Source organism: Chanos chanos, chromosome 7 (genome assembly GCF_902362185.1).
Source record: "Chanos chanos chromosome 7, fChaCha1.1, whole genome shotgun sequence".
NCBI classification, from domain to species: Eukaryota; Metazoa; Chordata; class Actinopteri; order Gonorynchiformes; family Chanidae; genus Chanos; species Chanos chanos.
This window is the reverse complement of record NC_044501.1, coordinates 11,647,935-11,675,290: the sequence shown is the minus strand read 5'-3', so window position 1 is coordinate 11,675,290 and position 27,356 is coordinate 11,647,935. Positions and strand designations below refer to the sequence as shown.

The following is a 27,356-nucleotide window of genomic DNA, read 5'->3' as shown; positions in this document are numbered from 1 at the left end:
GAATCAAAAGCAACTCACTGCTTCCCATAAACTGTGAATAGCTTTATACGCTTGATGTCAGGAAAGCTCGAATGTCATCCGAGTGCCAAATGTTCATAAAGTAAAAAAAGATTGAACTATTACGGTTTTTTTTTTTTTAATTTATCATGAGTCACAAGACTAGTGCAGTCATGCTCTTTCGACTCACACTGTGAGTCATCTTTGTCATCCGAATGCCCATCATTGAGTGTTCGCGATTAGAGCTCACACGCCAGTCTTCCGAGAATGCAGTCTGATTCCCTGATGGATTGCTAATGTTTTAGCACCTGCTTTCTGTCTCGTTTATAGACTTTTGTTTTCACTCCATTGCTCGGTCTATTTTCTGTCAAGATTTTAACCATATGCACAGTAAAGAATAGATTGAGTAATCATGAAACCGATAACACGTTTAAAACTTTACGGCTGATCGTTTTCAATTTTCTGCTCGTTTGGGCATGGTTCTCCTTTGATTTCCAAACATGTCTTCGCCATATCAATCCTAATTAAACCATCTTGGGATCGCGAGGAGGAAAACGAGATGAGCTATTTGCATAATTTAATCATAAATACGCACTGGTACAAATTTCTCAACGTATTCGTAAAATTATCTTTTCATCCTTAGGGCGAGAAGCATTAATACGATTAGATCATAATTCTACACGGAGAGAAGATAGAAGAGGATAGGAATGCTAGAGAGCGTCCTTCTTAAACTGCCGCTCTTGGCAATATGAAAAATTAATTAATTTCTGTGGCGAATCAATTTCTTCTCGTGACTACATTAGACAAAGCCGGAGAGAGCGAGAGCGGACAGGAATCGCTTTCTCCAATGAGCGATTCTCATCTGGTTCTGGTGACTCGTGTCAGAAGCATTTAACATCCCCTCGCCAACACCGGCGGCTTCCTAAACGCGTTCCTAAATAAGCGGGGTAGCTGGAAGCGGGTCTCACAAAACCGTGCTCTGACATGACATGACACGCATTGTTAGAGAGAGAGAGCGAGAGAGAGAGAGAGAGAGAGAATAAACGTGCTCCCCAAGTTATATCCATATATTTTGCACACTTCCTTGGGGTAAATAAAGCCCAATTTTGATGTTTATAATAAGCAACATTCTAACGGGCAGCTTGAGATATCATGTAAACGAAAACTAGCTTAAACGTATTACAAATTTAACTGAATGAGACAGCATCATCAATGGACACGCAATAGCCTAATGAATTATGAGACGGTTATGTGCTGTATATTGGTATGCTAATGAAGCAATCAGTTCCACTATCATTAAGCTGCACAGCAGACATAAACACAACCATTAACTGGATGTCTTTTTCCATTGAAGGACTAAGAACATTATATTTAGAGAATATTCACTACGTGGCCGGGACACGGAGCATCTCTTGGAGCCAGTTCACTTGAAGCTGAGGACTTTATCGAAAGGGAAACATTTGGACTAATTACAAGCATAACTTTGCACTAAAAATAGACTGCCTTTACAATCCAGTAAACTCCTTTCTTCCGTCAACTTCGGGGAGAGAGAGAGAGAGAGAGAGAGAGAGAAAGAGAGAGAGAGAGAATCCACATATATGTATATCTATTTATATGTTATATGCAGGGCTGTTATGGAACTGATAAGAAGTGACAGTAGGATTTCACATAGATTCCACATAACTAATCACACACAATAGGTTTGCGAATCTGCTTGTGGATTAAACCGTTTGACACAGAACAGTTTTTCTTCTACGCCTTTTAAGTTCATTCACCTAAGAAGTACTCGAGACAAATAACAATGGTGTAATAAAGTCCTTAAGCAAATCTAGGGCAGCAATGTACGGTATTATTAATGGAAAAGAACTAACATGAGTTAGCCTACAGCGTTATCGTTGTTCTGATAGCATCGGCCATAAAATTAGATCAAGGTAAAACAATGTGGCTTAAGGAATAGCAGGAGCATGGTCAACTGGTCTGAGAGCTCTGTCATTTACAGTTACTGTACTGATTTACGAGTTGTCAAACAATAGCTGAACTGCTAAACTGTTTACAGCTGAAACAACGTTTCCATTACCACGCACTCTTTAACATGCAGCTTGTTTAAAATAACAAAAGTAGCCTTAGTCAACAGCTGAGGTTCAGACACTCACCTTGCATTTGTGCAGTCGTTGTAAAGGACCTCAAAGTCTTTTCTAGAGATGAGTTTGCAGCGGTTGACTCCAGGTTGAATCGCCCCCAGTCCACGGAGGATGCGAACCTGCTCCACGTTGCAAACTACGGGCGTTATCTCCAACCTTTTGAGTTTGGTGTACACCGTATGCAGACCACCGACCAGGTGCTTCAGAAAGAGGTCGAATGCTTGAGGAAGGCAAATGAGCTCGTTGCCATTGACTGTGAAGGAGGCGAGCTTCGCGCCCCTCACCTCAACCATTCTACACTCGTTGTTCTGCGGAGTGTTCTCGACCGGCGACGGGGTGGAATACACGGGTTTGCTTGGGAGACTTCCGACCGGGATAGCGGGGCTGCCCGAGGGTAGCAGGTCCGATCTAAACAGGCTTTGTCCGGTGGGGGCAACTAAAGGCGAAGACGAGAGTGCGGCTGGGGTCGGTGAACTGGTGGCCGCTGAGACAGAGATAGGAGGTTGATGGGCTATCGGAGTCGAGGGCATCAAAGCAGCCGGCGTGGCCATGGTAGACGTTAAACAATAAATTAAAAAGTCTACGGATTAAAGTAACTCTTGAGCAACAATAAGTTAAAAACAAGCGGAAGAATCAGGTCAGATTTGTTTCAAAGTAAAAATAGCCTAGGCGACGATGAGCATGGAGAATGCGAAACGGGTCCTTGCGTCAGGACATCGATCAAAGCTTGATAGTGACAGAGAGAATAAGTGGCAAGTAGCTGCTCGGACGGGCTGAAACTGTCACATTGCGCTCGTAGAGGCGGAGCTAAGAAACTGAGAGACTTTGGAAGAGACACAGCGCGCACGTGCGTTTTTCGCTCTCAAAGCAGGTAACCGAAGACAAGAGAAGACAAGTTTTACACGTAACCAATGTTCATCAGTTTTAATTTAATTTAATCATATATGTCCAAAGACTTAAACCAGGGACAAACCTCAACAAAGGTACATTCAAACTTAGCAATTATTTCAAAAGAACGTGTGGTCTACTTAAATTGTTTCTTCAAGTCTTTTGAGAAGAAAACTGATGTATACAAAGCCAGGTTTGTAGACTGTGCTGTTTAGACACACAAAAGCAATTTAAACGCATATTCAGATGGGAAATAACAGTTCTTTAGTTGTTAATGTCATTGTGTTTTCACGTGAGCCAATGATTAATTCACTGCGTGAGAAATTCTGATGAAACAATATTGAAAGCAATTTAAATAAAGCTCATTTAAATGTCAATTCTCATGGTTGGGGCTTTGCTATAATTGGCTATTTAATTAAAACAATTTTCACGGTCATTAATACAGCCCGAGCCTTGTAGTGCACTGACATATTTTAATTACATGGTATTAACAAAATTGATATGCTTTAGAAAGCATGGTGAAAATTTGAATAAGAAATGATTAAGGCAATTATACATCATCCCCTTATGGACATTAAGGGTATCAGAATATAATTGATGAACTTTAAAAAGAGAAGGATAAATAACTTTCATTGTGCAAGGGTGGGACACACTCTTTAATTAAGAGGCACAGAAAAGTTCGTGCAACTCCGACAACGATAACAAATATTTGGCTATTCAGTCTCTGAGATAGGAGCATTTTGCCTGTTCGCCCTGAAACATTACTGAGTTGCAAGTGAAGTGAGCGCGTGCCCGCCCTCGCGCCGGCAACAGCACAACGCGCGAACGCGCGCGCGCATGCATCACATACAAACACACAGACACACACACACGCCTGGCCCACAGCGACGATCGCTGGTTATACTGCCACCTATTGTGAGAGACTCGGGAACAATTTCTTCTGTAATTGAAGTGTCAAGAACGATATGTTATTTTGAGAGTCCATCGCTTAATTTTAGCAGCGTGAATTACAGCTCCTAACAAAACGAGCGAGAATCTTCAGCATCTTCTACCTCTCTTGCCTCCTACTGGAAGCATGCCCGTTCCAACACAAAATATTTTTTTGTGTAAATTACAGCTGTCGGGCATGGTAGTGCCCTGAGGGGCGTAAGTGGTCTAAGGTGGGCTAAGGAAACTTGGAGCATCTATCACAATAACTTGGAGGACCCTTTTTTCTTTGCATCTTATATGAACTAAATTCATCCCTAAATACTGTTCTTTTAGAAAATCCACAAAACCTGAGGGGGCCGAGAGGGAAGGCTGATTCAGTCAGACCGACAAATAGCAAATTCCACAGGAACCCCCTATATAAGTTTTAAACTGTATTTTTGGAGAAATTAAAGCTCGTTCTAATCTAAACAATCCGAGGGAAACTGGTGTAAAAATAACGATATTCAATTGTCTGACAATGTTTTGTGCTGGCCACATTTAGAGAGTCAAAATGATGAGTAGTGATTGATTTGACTCCTCACTCCTAACTCTCGTTAAACATGGGCTCTCCGGAGAGACAGGACATTCATCTAAATTAATATTGTCAAAATTCAGCACCGAGCTCTGGCTATCAGTATCCATTATAATTAGCAGGAAGTCATTCGTGTTCCCAGTTACACCGTCACTTAGGGGCTGTCGCCGGAATTTAGTCCCTCTGTGACATTTTACAGCACTTTCTATTGCCGTCAACACTGTCGTCTATCGCGACTGCGTGATTCGGTGAGAAATTATTCTGACGGAACAATGGGAGAGGGGAACGCACAGAATGAAGCTTGTGCCCCAATCAACCGACACACCGCGAGGACAGATTTAATCTCGAACTGGAATACAATGACATTTTGTTGTCGAGACTATAAATCTATTGGGATCCTTCACTCTTTGTGTTGGCTTTAAGCACTTGTTCTGGCCACGTGGCGACCAATACTACACATATTACGGCCGTAGATGTTATGTTTTATCATTATGTACCCACATTCTTTACCTAACTAAAATAACTTGTTCCTCTGTTTATTCATTTGAACAGTTGGATCAGTTGTACCATTGCCAGTTAAGGTTCCACAGCACATAAACTCCAGAAGGACATGTGTCCAATTTTCTCTGAAATTAAAAAACGTGCCTCAGACAGATCAAGGTCAAGCAGTCTCTGTGTTTAAAAACTTATGCTACACAAAATGGTTTACGACCGCAATGTTTGTTTAAGTGTTCCAATGGTTTGTAAAAGCCCAAACGGTTTTTGAAAAATCGACAAAGAGCTGAAAACTGTTAGAAGCATTCCCGCTCTTCCCTACAGTAGAGCACCAGCACTGCGAATGTAGGAGAGGGTTGAACTGCATTCCTCCTCACTTTACCGCGGTGATTACAACAGCTTTTCATTGACTTCCTCATTAAAGCCACGGCCTGAGTCCATTCCCTGACCTTCTCTGTATCGATCAGGCACAGCCAACGCCACTCCGCAGTAATGCAAAGAGAACATTTGTTATAATGTCCATCTGATGCCGTAGTACTTGCTAGATCAATGGAGAAGCCTAGACTAAGCGAGAGAATGACTTCTGGATGAGATATCTATCAAAACCACATGTAGCGGGGCAGTTAAGTGAGTAATAAACCTTTCAGTGCATTGCTAGTTTTACTCCACTGGGTATAATAAAGACACAGAGGTATAGATGTGTGTTGTGTGTCGTTGTAGATGCACGAGTAAAGTTATACTCCATTCAGAAACACGTTTTATGCAAATTACTTCTTCAGTCAAAACAGTATTGACCTTTTAGTCATAAAAAGAAGCCCCCCCCCCTTTTTCTTTATGTAACCACAAAGTCCCTTAAGGACCCATTTGAAGTAAATGTCATTCAAAACTGCCATCAGAATCTATTCAGTCTCCAAAATGTTTAACTTTTACATTCTCTTGTGGCATTGTTGACCTTAGAGGGAACAGAACACAGTGCAGTGCAGAGTCAGTACTCCAGTTCATGTGCTCTCAATCTATTCAAACTGATACCATCCATCAGGTTAAGGTGCCACACTAGCAATGCATTTTTTTTTGTCTCTGTAGCTCCACAGTAATTTAATCCTCTTTGCCATGCATGCGCCCCTCCATGCTACCTGTCTTGATGGATTAATCGTGCCATTTCCACAAAGGTCCTTCAAAAGTGAATGGAGTTTGATGCAACCACTGACGCCTGATGCAATAACTCAGACGTCGACAAAATGTCAGCAGGATATTTTCTCTGAGATGGATGTGATTTTTGGGCTGGTTTGAATGTGTCCTTCGTCGGATTAGAATATATGGATTTTTTTTTTCAAGCCTGAAGGATAATGGGGGACCTCTGACTGGTTGGGAGTAACTTTCCGATGGGAAAATAATTTACTCTCAGCCGACTGGATATTTTTTTTTTCTCCAAATATGTGCTGTTACGTACAAAACACTTCAGGACATAATATTCCACATTTTCTACATGTCTATGTAACATTCTATATTTAGCTGAATTTTGCAGAACATTCTATTCTCCATAATTAGCGCCAAGGGTATGATATGCATGTATTTTAGCTCTTTTATTGGTGTGCAATAGAGATAAGCATGAGATGCATGCTTAACACAAACAACGATTGATTTATGGTAAATACCTTTATCTGTTAGTGACCATGTTTCATAATATTGTTCAAATCAAATGAATGGGATAGGCGGACATATTAAAACTTAACCTGGCCTTTATATATGTGTGTATATATATATATATATATATATATATATATATATGAGACTATGTTTCGTTCTTTTACTGAAGTAGTCGTTTTGCATCTTGAATCACTGACTCACATTTGGGAGTTTTTCAGTTACAGTTCCTTTGTCATGCCAAACGTACAAAACCGGGCAGGTACAGTGTTTATGGGTTGGGATTAGAAAGTTATTTTTGCTGTTTAGGGAATGGTTTTAAATGTCGTCCTCATCAGGGTGGCAACAGGTGATTCTATACCGGGCAATTATGGCTAAGTACCAAGAGGGCCATCATCTCCTGTTTATGAATGCGGAAAGCGTACTCCTCTTACATTGGAATTCACAGAACCGCGCCGGAACCATCAATTCCATGATCAAAGTCAAGGAGGGGAGAATATCTCTGGAGTGCCAGCAATGAGGATGAGATAGAGTAAAAAAAAAACACACACACACACATTGGCACTCTTCCTTTGAACACTTTTACACTGTTTTATGCTTTCCAGAAAGCTTTGTGTTTTTTAATTGGCTGAAATTAATCTTAGGGATGTAGATGCCTGATTTGCATTCATTAAAAGTCAACCAAAGAAGTCAAGTTCAATTCCAATCAAATTTGTTTAATTATGCATGCCGAGGGATTCCCAGTAGAGCTCAGAACTTAACTTCTTTTTTCTCTGTCGCTTCTGACAATGTTTTCCTCCTACAAATAAAATGGCATTAAAGGTCTTTATGACCTGTAAGTGAATAAAACAGTTAGATAAGCATTTGCTGTGTTTGGTACTTCACAGATGATGATGATGAGAAACTGTCCTTTTTGTGCTTAGTTGCAGATGTGACCATCATCAGTTTCAATTTGTGAAAGGAAATTACATGATAGGGGGCTTACAGCTATTGATCCACATTAACCCTGTGACTGTATGTGCATGGTCATGTCTAATTCAGAAGGACACTAGCTACAGATACAAAACTCTGTTTAGAGTATCGAATCGGTCAATGTTCTGTATCATATCCGCGCTCTTTCCTCACATAAACAGTCATGCACATCTCCAAAAGAAAGGTCTTTTTTTAAAGTGAAACGCAGTCCATTACAACTCGAATAAAAACATTTCTGTCCTTTGACCGCAGCGGTGTTGTGGATTTTTTATTTATTTTTTTTGATTTGGTAGCCTTGTGTGTCAGGATTAAAAAAAAAAAAAAAAAAAAAGGGGAGAGGAGATGAGGGTCATTCATTTGCGGTTAGCGCCGTTGCTGAGTTTGATAGATCTGTCTCATAAGCTAAGCAGCTCACACTCAGGTGCCTCATCTCCCTCTCTCTCTCTCCCTCCCTCTCTCTCTCTCTCTTAGGTTCTTTACAGATCATAGAGCATCTCCTTACACACCGACCCCAAGACTCCCCATTGTGCACGAGCTCTAACACATCCATCAAATCCCCAAACTAGCAGAGCCCTTCAGCTGGTAAGTAACCTTCACTCAGGCTCAGCGGTAAGCTTGCTTGTGGCTAAACATTCTTTTACATGAGTACCGTCTCCACCTGGGGTACCAATGAATAGAAACCAACACAGGAAAAGGCAAGAAACAAGATTTTTTCTTTTTTTTTTTTCATTTCAACGTCATGTTCTGTCTGTTGACGCCGGGTTTGGATTCCATTCAAGAAGTTTGGACTTTAGTCATTTTTGTCTTTTGTCGGCACTTTGTATGAAACCCCCCCCACCAAAAAGACGTACCAAGTAAACAAAAACATTGTTGAGCGTGTAAAAATGAGCAGTGTCATTTTCAGTCTTCCAAAGCCATTTAAAATGAATCTATTGTGGGAGTCTTTTGTCCGGCGCAGTCTATGCATTCAGACCAGTGTGATGGACCAGTTTAATCATATCATGGTTATATGAATCAAAGCAACGGGTGAGAGGCCTGTCAGCATACGTGTTTGCCATTCTCATGCGGCCTTGGAGGATTCGCTTTACAAAGTGTACCTCCTGTCACATGAAAATTGATTTTTTTTTTTTTTTTAGAAATGCTCCTGTTTCAGTGACTCAAGCTAACTCATCCTGAAAATGAGGTCAATAATAAAAAAAAAAGCACACAGTGCAAGTCCTTTGTTTCACTTTACTTTCTGTGTCTACTGAAAAACACAGGCAATGGATAACCTTGCACGAATACGATGAATCCACCCTCACTTGCCGAACGTACATCTGTAAATGCCAGTTTTGCAAAGTATACTTCTATAAAACGGCAGCTTGTTGTATATGAAAAATCTGCCAAGGACCTTAAGGTATATTGACTATAATGCATGTCAGAAATGTAAGTGAACCTTTTTCTTTTCTATATAGTACTGTCTCTGACTGTCAGCTACCGTAACCATCTCTACAAATTCGAACATCTCTCTCTCTCTCTCTCTCTCTCTCTCTCTCTCTCTCTGTTGTTATATACAAAACACTGTTCACTCATAATGAAATTTCGCTGATATAAAATGGCAGGTTGCTTCCGGTGGTGTCTACAACAATATCGTGCCCATTCAAGCCTGTTAGAGGGGGAGGGGTGGGGTAGCAGTTCAAATTTATGAAGCATAAATATCACTCCATCCACTTTAATTAGATAAATAAGGATGTATTAAATGCTAGCGCTGGAAGGAGAGGTCCCTTATAGCAATAGGTCAGTGGGTCATCGTCGCCTTTGGGAAAGAAAAAAAAGTATCAACATCCTTGTTTGAGACGGCGAAACTGGAGGAAGTGTCTTTTCCGTTAACAGCGCGGATGATTCAAATGAACGTGGGGCGACGAGAAACGGATGCCCCTTGTACCACTACTAATGGGAATAGATCATGCGTGTGGGGGTGAGGGATTGCTTTAGCGACCTTCAGCACACTAATTGAAACAAGTATGGAGACTCAGCAGCGGAGTAATCAACTAAAACATTGGATCATTAATCATTATAAATAGCGCTGTCACAACACAACCGTTAACATCATCAGCCCTTTGTTTGTCTTACGGGGAGCTCGGACGCACGGAAATGTCCGTACCGGCGATGCGTAGGTTAATGAGAGTCGAAGTGGCATTTAAAACGCCATCACTGATCAAACAGGGAACAAGGTGACGACACTTTAGTCGTTAATTTGCAGGTAATGGGAATTGATGCACTTCGGATGAAGTTGATGATGCAGTTGACATCTGCAAGAGTTCAAGTGAAAGTAGGCCTACAGAAAAAGCTTTTGACGTAAGCCATCATATAACTCAGAATAAGGGAACATAAGGACGACGTCCGTTTTAAGATCAGTTATCGAAATCGAGAGGGCTCGTCGTGATTTGAAACTGTGGTACTCGATGAGTTAGAAGGACACAAAATATTGGAATTAAACTGGCTAAGAACACTTGATTTGTCAACGTGAGTACGATTCTCAAGAAAGGACTTGCTTCGGGTGTGGAAAAGGTCAAATGGAGGATTCAGGAGGTCTGTTTACAAAGTGGGGGCATGTCACAAAATTAATAATGGGATCTTAAATGAATTAGCATAACAAGAATAATTGCACTTCTTTTATTTTAAACTTCTAATTAACCTTGTACAAGGTTTTTTCCCCCCTCATACTTCCCAACTTTAGATTAATACCAGCTGTTTCCTGAATCGGCCTACCTGTGAACAAAGAATCTGGGAGCAATGCATGCATCATTGCAAGATAATACACAATATTAAATGAAAGTAGAACTGTTGATCATTACATACTTGAACACACAAAATTTCAATTTAATCACAAACATTCTATTAACCTAAACAGAACACAAGGGAATTTACACAAACACTTTCATAATGCAGACACTATCATAGGCCATAACATTATTTGTCATTTAATTGCTTCTCTAATTAAAGCAATTAATGCGCAAATTAGAGCCTGGAAATATGATAATTACACATCAAGGTAAGAATACATAATTTTAAATAATGACTGATCGTTTTGGAAACAGTCCAAAACGAACAAAGTCATAACACACTTAGCTGACTCTCAAACTTCATCTAAGAACTTATATGTGTGGGGATTCCTTAAGTCTCGCACACAGCTTGGCTCTAAAACTGCTCTCAGACTTCTATACAGGATGTTAAAATATTCCGACGCTGTCTGTTGTAAAACTGTTTTTGTGAAAACTTGGATGCACAGAAGCCTCTCTGCTGTACAGACAGATAACTCAAAGCCAGAAGACAAACAATGCAAAAGTGTTTGGCTGTTCTGATGAGTGATGTCACTGTCACCAGGGCAACCTTTGCCGTACTAATTCAGAGAGAAATAGACTACCCCTGCTGTTGCACATCATTAGCTAGCTTCATGAGAAGACACGCCTGAGCCGCTTTAGTTGATAACACCTGTCATCCCAGAGAGCATTTGTAATCACTCTAAACATCCTTTTTTTTCTGTTTGGGACTTTCTTAGAGGTGATTTAATAGACCTCCAGTTGTGTTCTCTGTCTTGACCAGTGGTTAATCCTCTGACATCATGGTCCAGATTTACCAAAGCCTCTAGAAAATTAACTCTTTTTAGTTCTCGCAAAACCAGTGCCTTGCCTCGCTAATTGTATAAAACAAATCGCTTGACCAAGTTCTGGTTGCATTATTCATTTTGTACAAACTATTGCGGACATTTGCTTGAGACATCTGTAAATATGGTTATTAATATGCTCTCTCTTCATCAAATCTTAAGACTGGAAGTACTACCCTACCCAGAATAGTTTGTCTAATCTGCTGCTGTCCAATCAGGACTGACTGGCTTTAACAGATGGGGAACAACAGCAAAGGTGTCTGTGGTGCACTCATCATCTCACCAAGTCAGAGACAATAATTCTGTGGATAATTTAATGTGAGCCTCAAACTGTCGGACGTGCCCAATTTATGCGACAACGTCCTTAACACAGCAGGTTGAGGCAAGTTTGGAGCAGACTGCAATTACTTAAATGTCTAATTGTTCAGAAGTTTTTGTTAATACAATTATAGTAATATATACGGCATAAGCAAGAAGTGACAGGATACTGTTAAGAGTAGAAAAAAAAAGGAGAGAAGCTCTCATTTTCTCTATTTCTCTGTTGTGCACACATCTAAAATGAGTTTGCCAGAAGTAATGTTTTCACAAGACGGTACAACTGACAAGATCTGAATCGACCAATCTGGAACACTAACAGCCCAATCAGTGCAGATGTACGACCGCCAAGACAGAGAAAAACGTATTTTTTACGGCTCCCAAACTGTCTTCGCAAACGCATTCTCGGTGTTGTGTTGCAATACAGTAAAAACAAACTGAGCTGATGGATGCTCTGCTCCGACTTCTAGCCGTAATTAAATGATTGCATTTAATCAGAGAAATACATCAGGCTTTTCCCAGGAGAACTGCGAGAGCCTCTGTGAGTGTTTACAGAAGAGAGAGAGAGAGAGAGAGAGAGAGAGAGAGGATAAGTCTCCATAAGGTAGAGGTGATTACAGACACATCAGCTAAATGAGTTCTCTCACCACAGGAGTGACACATTAGGCCTTATGTTTTAGCCAGCCAAGGACACAACAACCTCTCACTTTCAGCTCGGCTGGATGTTAATGAATTTCGCCAAGCTGCGCAACACATTACAAAAGCTCTCTCAAAGTACCTTTATGAGCCAATATAACTGGCTTAGAGAGACGCAAAACGTCTTATATTTTACAACTGACTGTAAAACAACAAATACACTGAGTCAAAGCCAAATATTATGGACTGTCTGTGATACTACTGGGAGATTAATATATTTTAGAGGTAATTTATGATACATTACATCGGAAGTGCTGTTTTTAATAATCTGAAAAGCTGCAAATTATGGTTGCCCCCTTGTGGATGTGACTCGGAAAAGCTTAAAGGACCAAATTTAGACATGAGGAGAAGGTAAACTTCACTGGTTAAAGTAAACAAACAAACATGGGACTAATCTGAAATAATTAACATATTTATTTTTAACCATGGTAAGACACATTTTACATGAAAAGGTGATGTTTCATTCTTTGAGGCATTGAGAGACACTGACACGTTTTTTTTCATGCCATTTCATAGCACAGGGAACGGAAAGCTTATGATGTAATACACAGCTCAGCCAAGTGAAAATGTATCATTGACTTAGTCTGAAATTAGGCTCCTGTGACAAAACCTTCACTGTACTTAACATCATACTTAACTGACAAAATGTATTTTTTTTTAATACTTTGACATTGATAAAAATATATAATCAACAGGGAACATGGGGCTGTCGTGCGAAATGTAAATGCAAACACAGCATTCTTAGACCACAGATGCATATGAAACAGGAGCAAGTACAGAATTCAAATTTCAGTTCAATTTAACAGCCTCTGAGAGAAATGGGGTCATCATCACTTCCATGAGATCATGGGCTTGACAGAGAGGTTATGTAACTTCGATAGCCTTAACTTGTGCTGTTTTCTGAGGCCTGAAAGAGAAAAATGCACAAAAGGGAATAATTATAATACTGTGTTTAATAAATAGCAATTTTAAAGTTGTTCAATATGTTTAGATCATATGACAAAATCTGAACAACAGACCGAAATTGATAAGCACAAAACAGCTACTTTTTGCACAAAAAAGATAGAGGGATAGAGAGAGAGAGAGAGAAAATCTTACTTTTACGAGAAATTGCTTCTTATTTGCTTAATTTTCAGTAGTTAGGAAGACTACGACTCAGGGAATGTAACTAGCTGGAACTGAATGTGAATACTCAGTGAATCACTTTCTATTGCCTTACCTTTAATGAGTCAGTGGCTCTACGGAGTTCCTTTATAACTGATGACAGTGCCTCAGGGTTGATCCCCTGCTCACACAGACGGACACATATGGATAAAGATTCCATGTCCAACCCCGTGTTGAGAAGTCTTGAAATCTCCAGCAGGACTAGTATGAATAAAGAAAAGTGGATTTATATTAATGAATTAAAGAAAAACATTTGCAACACTCTTGACAGGCCCAACAGACATTTATTAGCTGAGTATATGAAAAACAAAGAGATTAAAAAAAAAAGATAAATAAAATGAACTGCTTTACGTTATCTAAAGCTGCCAAGGATCACGGTACTCATTCCGCCAACCACACAGTGTCAACACCCTGGCAGCGTTACAAATTGTATTAATTTTGCTGATGCTCTTCTCCAGAGCGACTTGGAGTTATAACGATCTATGTCAGAGGCCACACACCCCGCTACCTTGCTCTGTGGCGCACCGACAGGCAGCTGTCATGCTTGACGCCTCCAGTAAGCAGTCGTATACCCTTAACATTACCGCTACCGTTTTTTGTTGGGAAACCGACAACTTGAAATACCACAAATCTGGCACAAAGATGAATAGCGATATTTATACCTGAGTTGACATTAAGATAGTCGGGCAAACGATTGCTAACGGGTTATTATCCATTGCTAGCCTGCCATAACACTAACACTGACGCACTAACTAAAGTAATAATAATAATAATAATAATAATAATGGAAACAGATACACACGTTTTGGCTTCTCAACTGAACTTACCATCCATTGTTTCCCGCACTGCATTCATATTTGTGTTGGCGGCACTAGCCATGATCCTCTCCTAGCAGAAGCTTAGCTAAACATTGGCTAAATTAGTACCACCCTGACGTAAGATACGTTCCAAGCCCGATTCCTACCCTCAGACCTGCAACTCAGTTTTAACTACTGCTCTTCAACTCTCTTCGTAGATTTAATTAATACCACTGTTAACACTTTTAAACACGTTTTATTATAATCGGGGCATTAATCAACCACTGTCTCTATGGCAAAGGTTTTTGTCAGCTTGCACGACTGTCAATAAAGATTTTAAAAATATCTGAAAGGAACTTGCGTTTTGAATGGGAGGGGTTTGAGAATCTTTAATTTCATAGGTCATCGGGTATTTCCGCTAGAGTCCCATTGGTTTGTGCGCCTTGAGGGAAAATTAAAACAGACGTTTAAACCATTCAAGAACAACTGTGTTGAAATTCTGGATTTTCGCTCGGTACATTCACTGTAAGTGTATATTTTGTTTTTCTCAACTTTTTTGCCACAAACTGTATTTGTAAATAATGAAAATTTGGGTTCAGCGTCAACACCGTATCTGAATTCAAACAGTAGATTGTTAATTACCATTGATCAACTGAAATGATTAACTAAATTAGTCCCCCGTTTGGAAGTTGCTGCCACAAGATTTTTATACGTAGTAAAGTGACCACACTTGATACTCGCTGTGTTCTGGTGTTCAAACTTATTTATTGTCACTGTCGAAACTGAAAAGCGTCTGGATCCCTGTTGGTAAGAGAAGACGCCGAGATGGGAGATGCGGCTGAACCCTACGTAACGCCTGAGACGCCAGCGAGACCAGCCATTCTAAACCCGTTTGAGAGTCCTAACGATTACCATCGCCTGCGTGAACCAATCGTCTCAAGCCCATCTGTTTTCAAGTGGTCTACAGCTTCATCAGCCGTGAGTATCTTGGAAAGCTCTGCATGTTTTCGGATTTAAATAATACTCCTGTCGCTGAAGCGGTGCAATCTTCTTCAAGTTAGTTTATTTTAGAAAGAAATTCTGTCCTTTTCCGAAAGTGTTTCATATGCCGCCGTTACCAGGCCCAAGAAACCACGAGAGCCAAAGCTTTTTACATAAGTTAAACAGATTTGAGGAGAGAATCAATGCAGAAAATGCTTAGTCAAACTTCTGTTACAGACACCAGCAAAGTTCAAGTGGTCTATTGATGAAATGGCAAGCCTCCTCCCTGTGCACATAGATCCGGAAGATATACACCGCCAGTCTTTGTATATGAGTCAAACCAGGTAAACATGCATGGTATAAATATATATTGTTAATGGACAGTAAATAGATTAAAATGCTACAGTTGAACTGTTACCAGTGTAATGAGATATTTGTGTGTGTGTGTGTGTGTGTGTGTGTGTTTTATGTCTAGAACGGATTCTGAAATTGAAGCAAAGCGACAGAGTGCTATTGACCAGGTATGAATTTTCACTTTCTGTCTATTTGTTTATCCGTTTACTTGTTTACTGCTGGCATGGAAGTACAATTTTATTATTTTATTTTTTATTTTGTTTTTTGCAGTTTTTCACAAAAGGCACCATAGTTCCCTCACCCTGGGGAGCCCCAACTAGTAAACCATTACTGCAAGGCCACCATGAAAAAAGTAAGTTAGTCCCTATTTCGGGCTCAGGTTACTTATATTCAGCTCATTGTTCAGAAAACTCCTTTAAACATACTCTGCAGTTTGTTGTGTTCTTCTCTTCTGAGAAGATAATTGCAACTTCCATCTGTCCTTGTAGGTCCCTTATCTCCACTGGTGACAGACGAGCCACAATCGACCAAGAAAATCAATGGTTGGTCTATAATTTGTAATCACAGATTTTTTCATGTTCTGTTTTGTGACCACTGAGTGAGTGTTTATTATGAATGCTTTACATGGATTCTGTTTGTCATTTTGATGAAATTTTTCTTTACGAAGTGTGCTTGAATTCAGTTTTTTTGTTTGTTTGTTTGGTTTTTTTGTTCAATTTGCAGCAACTTGCCAGACAATCCTGTCTTTACCTGTGGACTTTGATCTTGAGAAAATATTAGGTAAATATTCTCTTGTTTTTATTCAAAAAACATCACAGTGTGGCAGTATAGCTGACCTGGTTTTAAGGATGAACATATTCATATTTAGATTAATAGTTGTTTAATTTAGACACTTCAGTTTACCGGAAATTTATTGGGAGACCCACTGAAGGTGAGGCCGTTGATTTCTTCAGTTCACCTCTGTCCTGTACGGTTGAGTATTGTATTGTTGATTGTCATGACAGGTGATCATTATAAGACGGAGGAGGTGTCTGAGCAGGTACAGGATAGTCTGAGCTCCTCCTCCCTGCGACGAAAACTTTTTTTGGACGGCATCGGGAGTGGATCCGAGTCGTCAACCCCGTCTAGCCCAGAGAGGGAACACGACGCGCCCCTGGGCGGCGGAGACATGATGTCGTCAGTCATCGTCTCTCCGGTCCAATGTAAAATGGCTGCTCGGACCCCATCGTCTGTGAGTATCAAACGTGTTGGGGTTAAGAGAACCTTACTAGAAGTTAACATCCTTTATCCTTAACGTACTCTCCATCTCCACTATTCTCAGGGTCAGTTTTCATCAAGCCCTATCCAGGATAGATGTCGTGCCTACAGCCTTGGGAGTGTCACTAGTCCCATGTTTCCGGAGAGGACATCACCACTATTCAAATCTCCCACGTTATCCCCCATCGTCCTACAGCACGCTAGAACCCCCATGTCAGGTACATTTCAGCACCGCTGTTTGGCCTCGTGTAGCACGGGGATCTTTTTCTTTGGCTAACTTCTTATGCCCCCAGATTGGTGCGCTAGGTTTTGGATTACATTAACATTTATTGCATTTACTCATTCAGTAGACGCTTTTATCCAAAGCGACTTCTAAGCACGTCAAAGTACAAACCAATCACGTAACCATTAAGGAAACTTGGCTGCGGTGTAACTGCCACAGCTAAGTTCAATATTTAGATAAATTGTGATGGCTACAATTCATACATCGTAGGTTTGCAACATTCCGGTGTCGGTGTCATTATTATGTTTCAGTACGTTCGTTTGAAATGATTGTCTTCAAAAAGATACATCAAGTCATTTTTTTTTTCTCCTATTATTTAACCCCTAGGTGAGAGGAAGAAGTTGAGTTTTGTAACCCCTGAGGCAGCTCCCCTGGGCAGCTCGGACATTGCCCTGAGTCACTGCGGGGAGAGCCCGTACGTGGAGGGTTGCTCACCGATCCGTAGCTGCTCCCCGTTCCAGCCCAGACACAAAAGCGCCCAGGGGTGGGCCTCACCACCTCACATCTCCCCCATCCTCAACCCAGCCCTCCTGGACAAAGACAACATCAACCTCAGCCAACCACTGCCCACCATGGACCTTGACTCCTGCTCGCCAAGTCTTGCTCGACGCCAACCCGAGCGAGTTTGGTCAGGGGAGAGTGTAGCTATGTTACCCGAGCTGCACCAGATGGAGCAGGAGGAGGCTAGTGAGGAGAAAAAGATGGAGGAGGAAGGTAAAGGTGTTGAAAAGAAGACAAAAAGTAGAGAAAAGGAGAAGGAACATAGGAGAAGCAGCAGCAAGGAGGAATCGTGTGCCTGGGGTCCAGAGGAAGAAGATGGTGCCTCACCTGTGCGGTTAACCAGCTCACGTACAGGGAGCGTGTCCAACGCAGAGAGCACACACATGTTTGTGTCACTGCTAACAGAGGGAAGCTGTAACCCATATGACATGAGTATGCAGGTGTGTATACGCACTGTACAATGATCTCCTCCAGTGTAAGAGCAGTTGAGACACTGTGTTTTAACTGGTAGCTAGGGTTTTTTTTTTTTGTTTTGTTTTTTTTTTTTAAACAGACATGGTAACGGTTGGAGAGTTTGAGTAGTTAGCGACAACAGCTGCAAAAGAAAGCATTTCGGTCCTGTCAGCTGCATCTGTTCCTCCAGAATGCTTCAGATACTGACTCTCTGAAGTGTTAGATTAGTTATATGCTGGAGCAGACATGTTAATACAGTCCAACTGTGATTTTTTTTTTTTTTTCCTCTCAAAATTCACCATGTAAAATATATACAGCAATACAGCCAAATGTGATGTCATATGTGATTTTTCAATTCAAACGAAGTCCCATTTTAGTGAGGGGGGAGGATGTGTATGTGCTTTCTGAGACGGTTTGTTAGATTTTGTCAGAGGCCAACTAAAGGAGAGAGGCCAATTAAATCCCTTATTCTTCTATCTCACGCTAGGTGGACAGCGGTTATAACACATACTCGGTGTGCACTAACAGTCTTATGGATGGCATCAGCTCAGACAGCCAGAGTAAGGAGCTGTTTGACACGCACGTTCCAGAAGAAGGCACCGCTTACATTAAACACACTAGATCCAAGGTAATAACACAATCACTGAACGACGTCCTGTGGTGTTATGTTCATAATTTGGTATCGACGAATTGACCGGGAGTCAAGTGTAGAGGCGCACGCTATCTGCGCTTGTTAATTTTACTCATTTTGTCACGAAACATCTGAGAGAGTGCTTTTGTTTGTTTGTTTCACGATTTTTTTATGACTTTGATTTCACTCGCTCTGAATTTAGTCACTGCTTTTTGTCAACACATCACCCGACTATACGTCCAACAGCAGAGCCTAATCGGCGCTGCATGACTTTGCGTTGATAACAGAATTCAAACCTAAGATCACTTTTTTTTTACAGATGGTTATTCCCCCCCACTGAAGCATGATGGAAGAATCAGGGATTTCTTTCTCTGACGCACCCCTCCCCTTATAAAACTCCTGCTGAGCCCTAAGATAGAACAAACTGTTAAGAGGATGTTTAAAGCACTCATTCCTCATGAGTGAGGACGTTGAATGCTAACACAGCATTACTTGCACAGTTACCTTGAATTTATATCGTAATTCGATTTTTTTCCACTGTATTGAATGTTTCTCACCTCAGCGTTAGCATTAATTAAGAACAGACTGATGAAACTTGAATGCAATGTGTAAAGAGGCCTATGTAAATATTTTTTTTAAAACAGATATTTATGCGTGAATGTGAAGCTAAATGGTATCTTGCCGTTAATTTTTGATCAGTAAAGCAAAACGGACAAAGGGATAGGAGTGCTACTATTTGCCTTTCAATGAATTATTTATGATTTGGAAATGTAATTGCATGGGTGCTACTAGCAGGTATATGGAAGAATATTTTTCATTTCCCTGTACCAGTCAGACCTGTTTTATGTTTATCTGATACTGTCTTGATATGGAGATGAATACTGAGCCATATTAAACGGATGATTAATTTTTTCCTGTGCAAAATGTATGTTTGTTTCAGTTAAGCCTACCTTTATTATTCAGACTTATAGTCACAAATCCATTTTTTTTCCTCTTTAATCCTTTTGTTACTTCAGTAAACCTATTCAGTTGGCTACCATTGCAAAGGGCTTTGCTCATTGAGTTTCACTTTGTGTTTACAAAAAAAAAAAAAAAGGCTAGACACCGATTAAGTTTTAAAAATAAGTGATTTTTATTATGCAGTCTAAATGGGATCTTCTTCAGGAGACAGTTATCAAAAAGCACCAGTACGACCAATCTGGATGTTCTCACAAAGTCTGTCACATTCCTATTACTCTGTGCCAACAGTGAGATCAAAGCCTCTCTTTCCCCAAGTCAAGAATTATCATTAACAAACACAAATTTTGCATTAACCGGTAAGACAATCTGTGGAAGAAAAAAAAAAAAAGAGCAAAGCATATTTACATTCACTTACAAAAGTAAAGAAAGTACATACATAACTTGACTTGAAAGTTTTTGGGGGAGGGTGTTCAAATCTCAGCGATCCAGCTTGGGTTTCTTGGCCTCGGGTTCCGTCTCTGGCATCGACACGCTGACCCCTGGGATCTGTAGGAAATGAACAGAGTTCACATTCAAATCTCTACAACTACTGTGTCACTGCGCTTATTCTAAGATGTATACAAATATCCTTACAAAGAAAAAAAAATGACCAGATATCAAGTTATCCAGTAAAGTACAATGTCAATTAAAGTTTAGTGTTGAAATAAAACTCCTGTGTTTTGTCTGTGTTTAAAAAACAAAAAACAAAAAAAAGTTGTACAGAGGAAGTGATGTAAAACTAAGATGTGACATACCACAGGCTCGGAGAGGGCCATTCTAATCTTCTGGTGTTGAATGTTTGACGAATCCAAGCTGATGGTTACTTTGACCTTATCAAACATGTGGAAGGGGTGATCTTCTACAGTCAGAGTAGGGCCCTGGGAAAACATGGGAGGGTGAGTTTTCGAACATAGTTTTAAAGCCACGAGTCAAATCGGTCTAGAGAAAGCTTTTCATCTGCTCTTTGTTTTTTACGTTATCGTTAATAAAAATCAAGATTAATCTAGAGAATCTAACGGGCTCAAAATGAAGATTGGAAAAACAGCCAAGCAACACAAATGAATATTACAAGACGACTTCAGACAGACACTAGCGTAATATAATCGATGTTTACATGCTACTCTGTGGTGGCAAAGATCATGTGTATAGTATTTTGAGTACCTCTTCGTCGAAACTCAGACGAGGACTAGGTTTGTCTTTGTTCTCAAAGAACACTGTACCCTCCAGCCCAAACTTTGGAATAAGGACGATGATGGCGTTCTTCCTCACGAAAAGGATGAATCCCTCTTCGTTTAGGATCCCTCTGTTCTTGAAAAACAGCTGAAGGCAAAGAAAGAAAGAAAAAAATCCAAACAAACCCAAAACACATTAAAACACATTACCAGATTCAAATGACACCAAGGTGGAGCAATGGCATCTTTCTGCTCCATTAGGATTAGCATTAGCATGTCAACGGTGGGGTTGTACCTGAGTGTGCAACGCCACTGACGCCCTCTGTGCATACTGGGCCATTTTATGTCTGTAGTTGAGGTTATTGCACAATGCTGCCTGTTTGTGTTTGTCCATCAGGTCTGGGTAGGTGCTGTCTGCGTTGATAGCCACAGCTAACAACCGATGCACAATGATATCAGAGTACCTGCAAAATGGACATAACGAGAAACCAAAATACGCGGCAAAACGTTTATTGGGTGTTGGACAGGTGAGCTTCAGAAATAATGCGCTAATAAATGGACAAACATAAATGGACAAAAAAAGATGATCAAGGTTCGGACAGCTGAAAAGGAAAAGTGGAAGGTTGATTACTGAATTGAAACCCTTCACATAGATTCTGATTTTGGCCTTAAGGTGACAATAGGGGGTGATATTTTCAATACCACCCCATCATGACTCCGCTCACTGTGGATAGAGCAGGGCATTTTATATGAGATTAAAAGAGTGTGCATGTGTGTTTGTGTGTGTGCTTCTTACCTCCTGATAGGTGAGGTAAAGTGAGTGTAGATGGGCGAGGCCAAACCATAGTGTTGGAAGTCGCTGTCCATGCCAGAGCAGAAATACACAGCCTGCATCATGCAGCGTGTTGCTAAGATACGGAGCAGCGTGTTGAAGTACGGGAAGCCCTCGACTTGAGCGTCGTTGAGAGAGTCTGCCAATGCTTTGGCTGAATCTATGTAGATAACCAGACCCTAATGGATGGGAAAAACAAGCAAGTGTTTATATACACTGCTACTAAAATGAGTAAGTTCAGCTCAGACGGATAACATTCAATCTTTAGAATTCCACTGAGCTCACTGTTCCCTTGTGCTCTGTGTGATGCTAATGCCCTTCTGAATCGGATTAAAAAACTATTATAGAGAGTGTTTTGATTACAGACTTCATGAAACACACCTTTGAACTGGCGGCTTTGATGAGAATGTCGTAGTTTGACGGTGGTGGGGCTGGATGTTTTCTGAGCAGAGCGCACTCGGAGAACTCCTCATAAATCTTCTGAGCCACTGAGATGTTGGCCAGTAACATGAATTCCTCCACCATCGAGTTAGTCTCCCTGTGAGACAAAGAGCCAGAGCATAACAGAATACTCTCAGACCAGTCACATTCGCTCTTCAAAATTCAAACACCACAACGAAAACTCATCAACGGCAATAAAATCACAGGCATAGACCTGAAAATGGACACATAATTGATAAGATTTACATATTTCTCATCAATTTAGCAAATTACCGAACACTATTAGTCAACGCTATGGGTACCAATGTGATATAACAACAGAACAATTTTATCCAGGAAAATATCAGTTACTTACATGAGCTCTTTAGTCTGTAGATCTATCGGGTCATGAGTCTCACTATCGATGTGGAAACGCACTTCAGGGGAGGAGAGAGTCAACGCCCTGGAACAAAAACAGAATGAAACTACTCAGTCTGAGAGCAAAAATCACAGCGCCTAAAAATTAGCGTTAGCCTAGCATTTTCTGAAGCTAATTTAGAAGCACCGCAAACTCGAATGTAAAAGAGGGAGCTCTGATACGTGAGACATCTTAACGTAAAGAAAAAAATTTGGTACCCTTTCTCGATTCTCCGTCCCTTTAAGATCTTTGCCAGCTTGTTTAAGCCCCTTAGACTCTTGGTGATGTCATCGTTCATGCTGGTGTCATCGATTCTCATTTGAGCTTCAGCGTATGTCAAGGAGGCCTGGTGTGACATCATTAAAAAAAACCAAACAAAAAAAACCCCCAACACATCCATTACTCGCTGTCACAATTATTCAGTGTTAAGAAGTTAAAAAGGCATTTCTGTTAGGTTTGACTCTTACCTTGGAGTTGATGACACTCTTTGTGAAACGTGTGCTGATGATTTCAGCATTTTGGTTCATCTCCCAAATGCAGGAAAATGCTAACCTGTGGGGTGTAGCTAGTTAGCATCAGTAATATATTTATATATAAGAAATTATTATAAGAAAACATTATAAGCATAAGCTTGTACTCAAACAACATTCTTACCTTTCCACATTAGACCGTAGAGAGCAGAGATTAGAGCTGAGTAATTCAGGGACCATATCAATTCGCTGTGAGAAATACAATGACAAATGTTATGAATACAAAAGTAATAAACTCTTGTTTTATCATAGTAACTGAGTGTCTGGATTCATGGCATGAGGAACTGTGACTGATTATGGGTGGTCTGTCTTTTACCTTTCCGCACAGGTAAACCGTAGTCCCTCTGCTGGCTGCCTCTTGGTCCAGCGCGTTTCCAGGTCGTATAAAATGACTCACGTCTGCTATGTGAACACCAACCTACACCAACAGAACAAACATCAGTCATATTAAATTTACACTATGGGTGGCATTTTAAAATAACAAAATTTGCCAAAAGATACACAATCATAATCACACTCACCTACCCAGACCCAAACCCAAACCCAAACCCAAACCCAGACCCACCTCCAGATTTCCATTCTCTAGTTCTCGGCAGTGTAGAGCGTCATCGATATCCGTGCAGCCTGGAGGGTCCACGCTGCACACAGTGAGATGTCTTAGGTCTGCTCTGACTTTCAGATCCTGATGAGAAAACAAACGACAAAAAAAAAAAATTCCATCAGTTTCATCATTTAGTTCTATGAGCCAAGTGTACTAAAGGCCGGCAATACAAGAGCAATTCAGTATGATCTATTATATTGTCATTTCTTCACCATCATCTGACAAATTTTCATCATGCATTATATACAATAAGTCACAAGGAATTTTATCTTGAAATCACACACAGGCTCACTCTACAGCATGTCTCTGGAATTATACAAAACTTGGTTGGCGCTGTTGTCCTTCACAATTGCGAACAATTACAGCAGGTATTCTTAAAACAGGATTGGGAGGTACCAAGTTTTTCCTATGATCTATTTGGGTGGGATTTGGGCCAATCTAGTTGGTGCTCCAATAGAGGACAAAGCTTGTTGGCGTGTCAATCAAACAGAGCTTAACCCCCAATTTTTTTGACATATAAGATTTGTCACCTCCTCTGTGATGCTCCATGGCATCTTGGGCAGGAAACTGAGCACAGCCTGAGAGAAAGGTAGGTGAGGTACATCGTGTTCCAGCAGCAGAACCTCCGTCTCAGTCTCCTTATCTCCAGCACTGCCCAGACTCTTCACAAAATGTCCCTGTAATAAACACAGAACCGACACAGTGGAAGAATAAGATGAATACATCTAGAACATCTATGTCAAGTGTGTTTTAAGAGTATTCGAAGCATCACCGCAGTAGAACTGGTCCACACTATACCACAGTTTAAGGAAAGCAAACAGTTATACAGAAAGGGAACGTCAATTTTTGTAGATGTTTAGAAAATAGTACCCATGAGCATTTAGTTGGCATCATCGGCCTACACTTACATTAGGGTATCTGGAGTTCTTGGGCCAGCCGTCAATGGCCACCATAATCCTCTGACCCTCTAATGTGGAGGCCTGTCGGGTCTCGATACGGATCCTCGGGATTCGTCGGTCTGCCGGAGTGAACAGGTGCCTGGTTGACTAGCATTGGGGAAAAGACACCAAACAGATTACAGCCTAATTCTTCATCTAAGTGAAAATAGAACACATTACAGACACACTCATAAATTGAGCTGTGCACACTTTATGACCAAAATTAATAATGTCGCTGCACATTATGTTTTGTAGTGTTGCGGACAGATTGATGTTTGTAAGAAAGGAGACTAAGCTATAAATGAAACATGTTTTCCTCACACCGAGAGTTATTATCCTGTATGAGAAGACTACACATAAAACAAACAGAAGATGAGAAACAGAACATTGAAAATGGCTTTTTAATGGACCTACTACCTCTTTGATATGTGACTGTAACAGCATTCCACAGAAAGGCCTCCAATTTCTCTTAATGATTCCAACCACTCGTCCTGTGGGTTTTAACGTGCTTCCCTGTGCTGGTTTGCTGTCCAACTGAAACCAAAGCCGGGAGAAGGTCAGTCAATTAAACTTATACAGACGAACGACAATACGATTCCATTTGTATGAATTATCTCTCCAAAAAAAAAAAAACGGCTTTTCTCACTTTTTTCTCTGCCTCCTCTTCCTCCGCATCTTCATCATTCTGAGCATCATCGATGAGCACTACAGAGGAAGGGGCGACCCAGTTCTCTCTGGGCAACAGTTCGACTGCCACCACATCCTGGTGCACAGCTCGATTCAAGTTCAAGAGACCCTGAACCAGCACCTATGAGCACACATAAATAGAGAAAAACATCAAAGGGAGTGATATACAGAGAGAAAAAAAAAAAAAATATATATATATATATATATACACACACACACACATACACACACACATATATGTGTGTGTGTGTGTGTATATACACACACACACACACACACATATATATATATAGTTAGGGAGCAAATCTACAAATGGGCCCTAAATGAAAACCATTTCACCGCATTGGAGTAATTCAGAGCACTCAAAAACCCGCTAAAGAGATCAATGCTAAGAGTGTGTTTTCTGAATGCTGAGGACACTTATTTTTAATGAATATTTACATATTATTTAAATGTTACTATTTAAATATTATAACTATTTCCAGAAAAACATAGATCAGGATTGTGGGGTCTTTACGTGACAAACTGCAGGACCCAAGCTAAACCTATTCCATGGGGTACTAACCTCCGTGCTTTCATCGCCTTCCCCGTGGACATAGACTTTGGCTTCTAAGTAGTTGTCTCTGTTGGCATGGAAAGTTCCTTGCAGGAAGGTCCCACTCTTAATGCCAGCCTGAATCTTGGACAGAGGCAAATGCTCTGGAAACACGACTCGGCTGCCGGTGATTTCATTCTGCAGGAAGCAATGAATATCAAGTTACACGCTTAGACCAAAATCACTTCTGGTCCATTTGAGGGATGGACGGCTGCTGCTGAGTACAGCTTACTTGTTCATCAGATGTTAAGGCAAGTCGATCCACAAGCTCAGGATTGGCTATCAAGCTTTTCACATACTCCTCACCTGCGAGAATAAAGCAACGACTGAACATCAGTTAACCAGCAGACACAACTGTTCACCAGTTATGAGGCCAGCAGAGATATCCCTGATACTCTTTACTTATGTCATTTCAGCATAAAAAGAACGTTGTTCCAACATACACCATTTCAAAAAATACAGTTAAATGAGAATGTCTTACATTTATAAACTATTAGACCACTCTTCTCTGCCTTCTCCTTGTTGTCTCGGTCATTGGTCAGCAGAACCACTTTAAGGTCCCCGGCGTCGGGAGCTTTGCTAAGATGTTCGCTGTACCACTTGGCCGCGACTCGAATGGCACGGTCATTGCGATCGTTGGCACTTTCTCCTTGTTCCCGTTCGATAAACGTTTCCCTGCGATAATTACACGTCATTAGAACACGGGGCTCAATCGTTGTGATGCTGTCTCGTAGAAAGCTGACAGTGACAGATCGTTGGGAATCTACCTGTGATGCTCGTTGGTAAAAGTGTAGAAGTGTTTTTCCTTGTCGTGAATAGCATCTTTGATTCGTTTATAAATAGGAGCACTCCTGTGTCTAACCTCTTGTAATACAGTCTGTAGGATGATCACATTCCTTATCAGGGGATCTTCAAGAATATCGATCTAGCATAGGATAGAACATATAGAGCTTTAGGTTTATTTGAAGAACGTTTCACAGCGAATCTCGCTTTAGTCAGTGAGGAAGATATACACACCTGTTGTATTACTACGTTGGTGTCCGGAATCAAATAGTGTGGAAATGTACATAAATTGCTTTCAATGCAGGCATCCTTTTGCAGCACCGGTGTCTCGTCTTTACACTCCACACAAACTTCGCTGCCACACCAGATATCATCTCTCAGGTAATGCTCACGGACTATTTTCATGACCCCACCCGAACGGGTCTTCTTAACAAAAGTTTTCGATTTAAGCATCTCGCAGATGTCACAGGTTTTGGCACGATTTTGTTCCAAAACCTTTCACACCAAAACAATTCAAACACACTACACTGAGACCACACGTGTGAACAAGCTGGACAACCTGATAGTTCCCGGAGTTTGGGGAGTAAAGGAATTCTTTACACAATAAAAAAAAATCCCGTTGGTTTAAATTGCATTATTATTTCTTCTGAAACAAACATTTTACC

At 40.7% G+C, this 27,356-nt stretch overlaps 4 protein-coding genes across 4 annotated transcripts in view; 1 reads left to right on the top strand and 3 right to left on the bottom strand.

Annotated features, from left to right (window-relative positions):
- The window catches only part of dachc (dachshund c), a 38,480-nt gene extending 35,791 nt beyond the window's left edge, over positions 1-2,689 (bottom strand). The window contains exon 1 of the mRNA XM_030780280.1: positions 2,151-2,689. Coding sequence (XP_030636140.1) covers positions 2,151-2,689 — 539 coding nt within the window. The remainder of the gene's footprint in view (positions 1-2,150) is intronic.
- Positions 2,690-12,691: 10,002 nt separating this feature from the next.
- Positions 12,692-14,556, bottom strand: mzt1 (mitotic spindle organizing protein 1). Its single transcript, XM_030780620.1, has 3 exons — positions 14,287-14,556; positions 13,515-13,660; positions 12,692-13,202 (listed from the first exon to the last, which is right to left on the bottom strand). Exons 1-3 carry the CDS (start codon positions 14,336-14,338, stop codon positions 13,179-13,181), a joined length of 222 nt encoding a protein of 73 aa, XP_030636480.1. The 5' UTR covers positions 14,339-14,556; the 3' UTR covers positions 12,692-13,178.
- Positions 14,557-15,081: 525 nt separating this feature from the next.
- Positions 15,082-18,972, top strand: bora (bora aurora kinase A activator). The gene is made up of 11 exons (XM_030778960.1): positions 15,082-15,234; positions 15,475-15,581; positions 15,713-15,758; positions 15,862-15,943; positions 16,080-16,133; positions 16,315-16,371; positions 16,596-16,822; positions 16,913-17,066; positions 17,459-18,072; positions 18,573-18,713; positions 18,919-18,972. Exons 1-11 carry the CDS (start codon positions 15,082-15,084, stop codon positions 18,970-18,972), a joined length of 1,689 nt encoding a protein of 562 aa, XP_030634820.1.
- Positions 18,973-19,899: 927 nt separating this feature from the next.
- dis3 (DIS3 exosome endoribonuclease and 3'-5' exoribonuclease) lies at positions 19,900-27,144 on the bottom strand. The gene is made up of 21 exons (XM_030780063.1): positions 26,926-27,144; positions 26,676-26,833; positions 26,390-26,583; positions 26,141-26,214; positions 25,879-26,046; positions 25,261-25,434; positions 25,044-25,160; positions 24,597-24,734; positions 24,219-24,365; positions 23,653-23,769; positions 23,404-23,505; positions 23,212-23,276; positions 23,025-23,109; positions 22,776-22,903; positions 22,516-22,602; positions 22,101-22,257; positions 21,684-21,898; positions 21,183-21,351; positions 20,877-21,035; positions 20,471-20,593; positions 19,900-20,222 (listed from the first exon to the last, which is right to left on the bottom strand). Exons 1-21 carry the CDS (start codon positions 27,142-27,144, stop codon positions 20,154-20,156), a joined length of 2,865 nt encoding a protein of 954 aa, XP_030635923.1. The 3' UTR covers positions 19,900-20,153.
- Between the last annotated feature and the right edge of the window lie 212 nt (positions 27,145-27,356).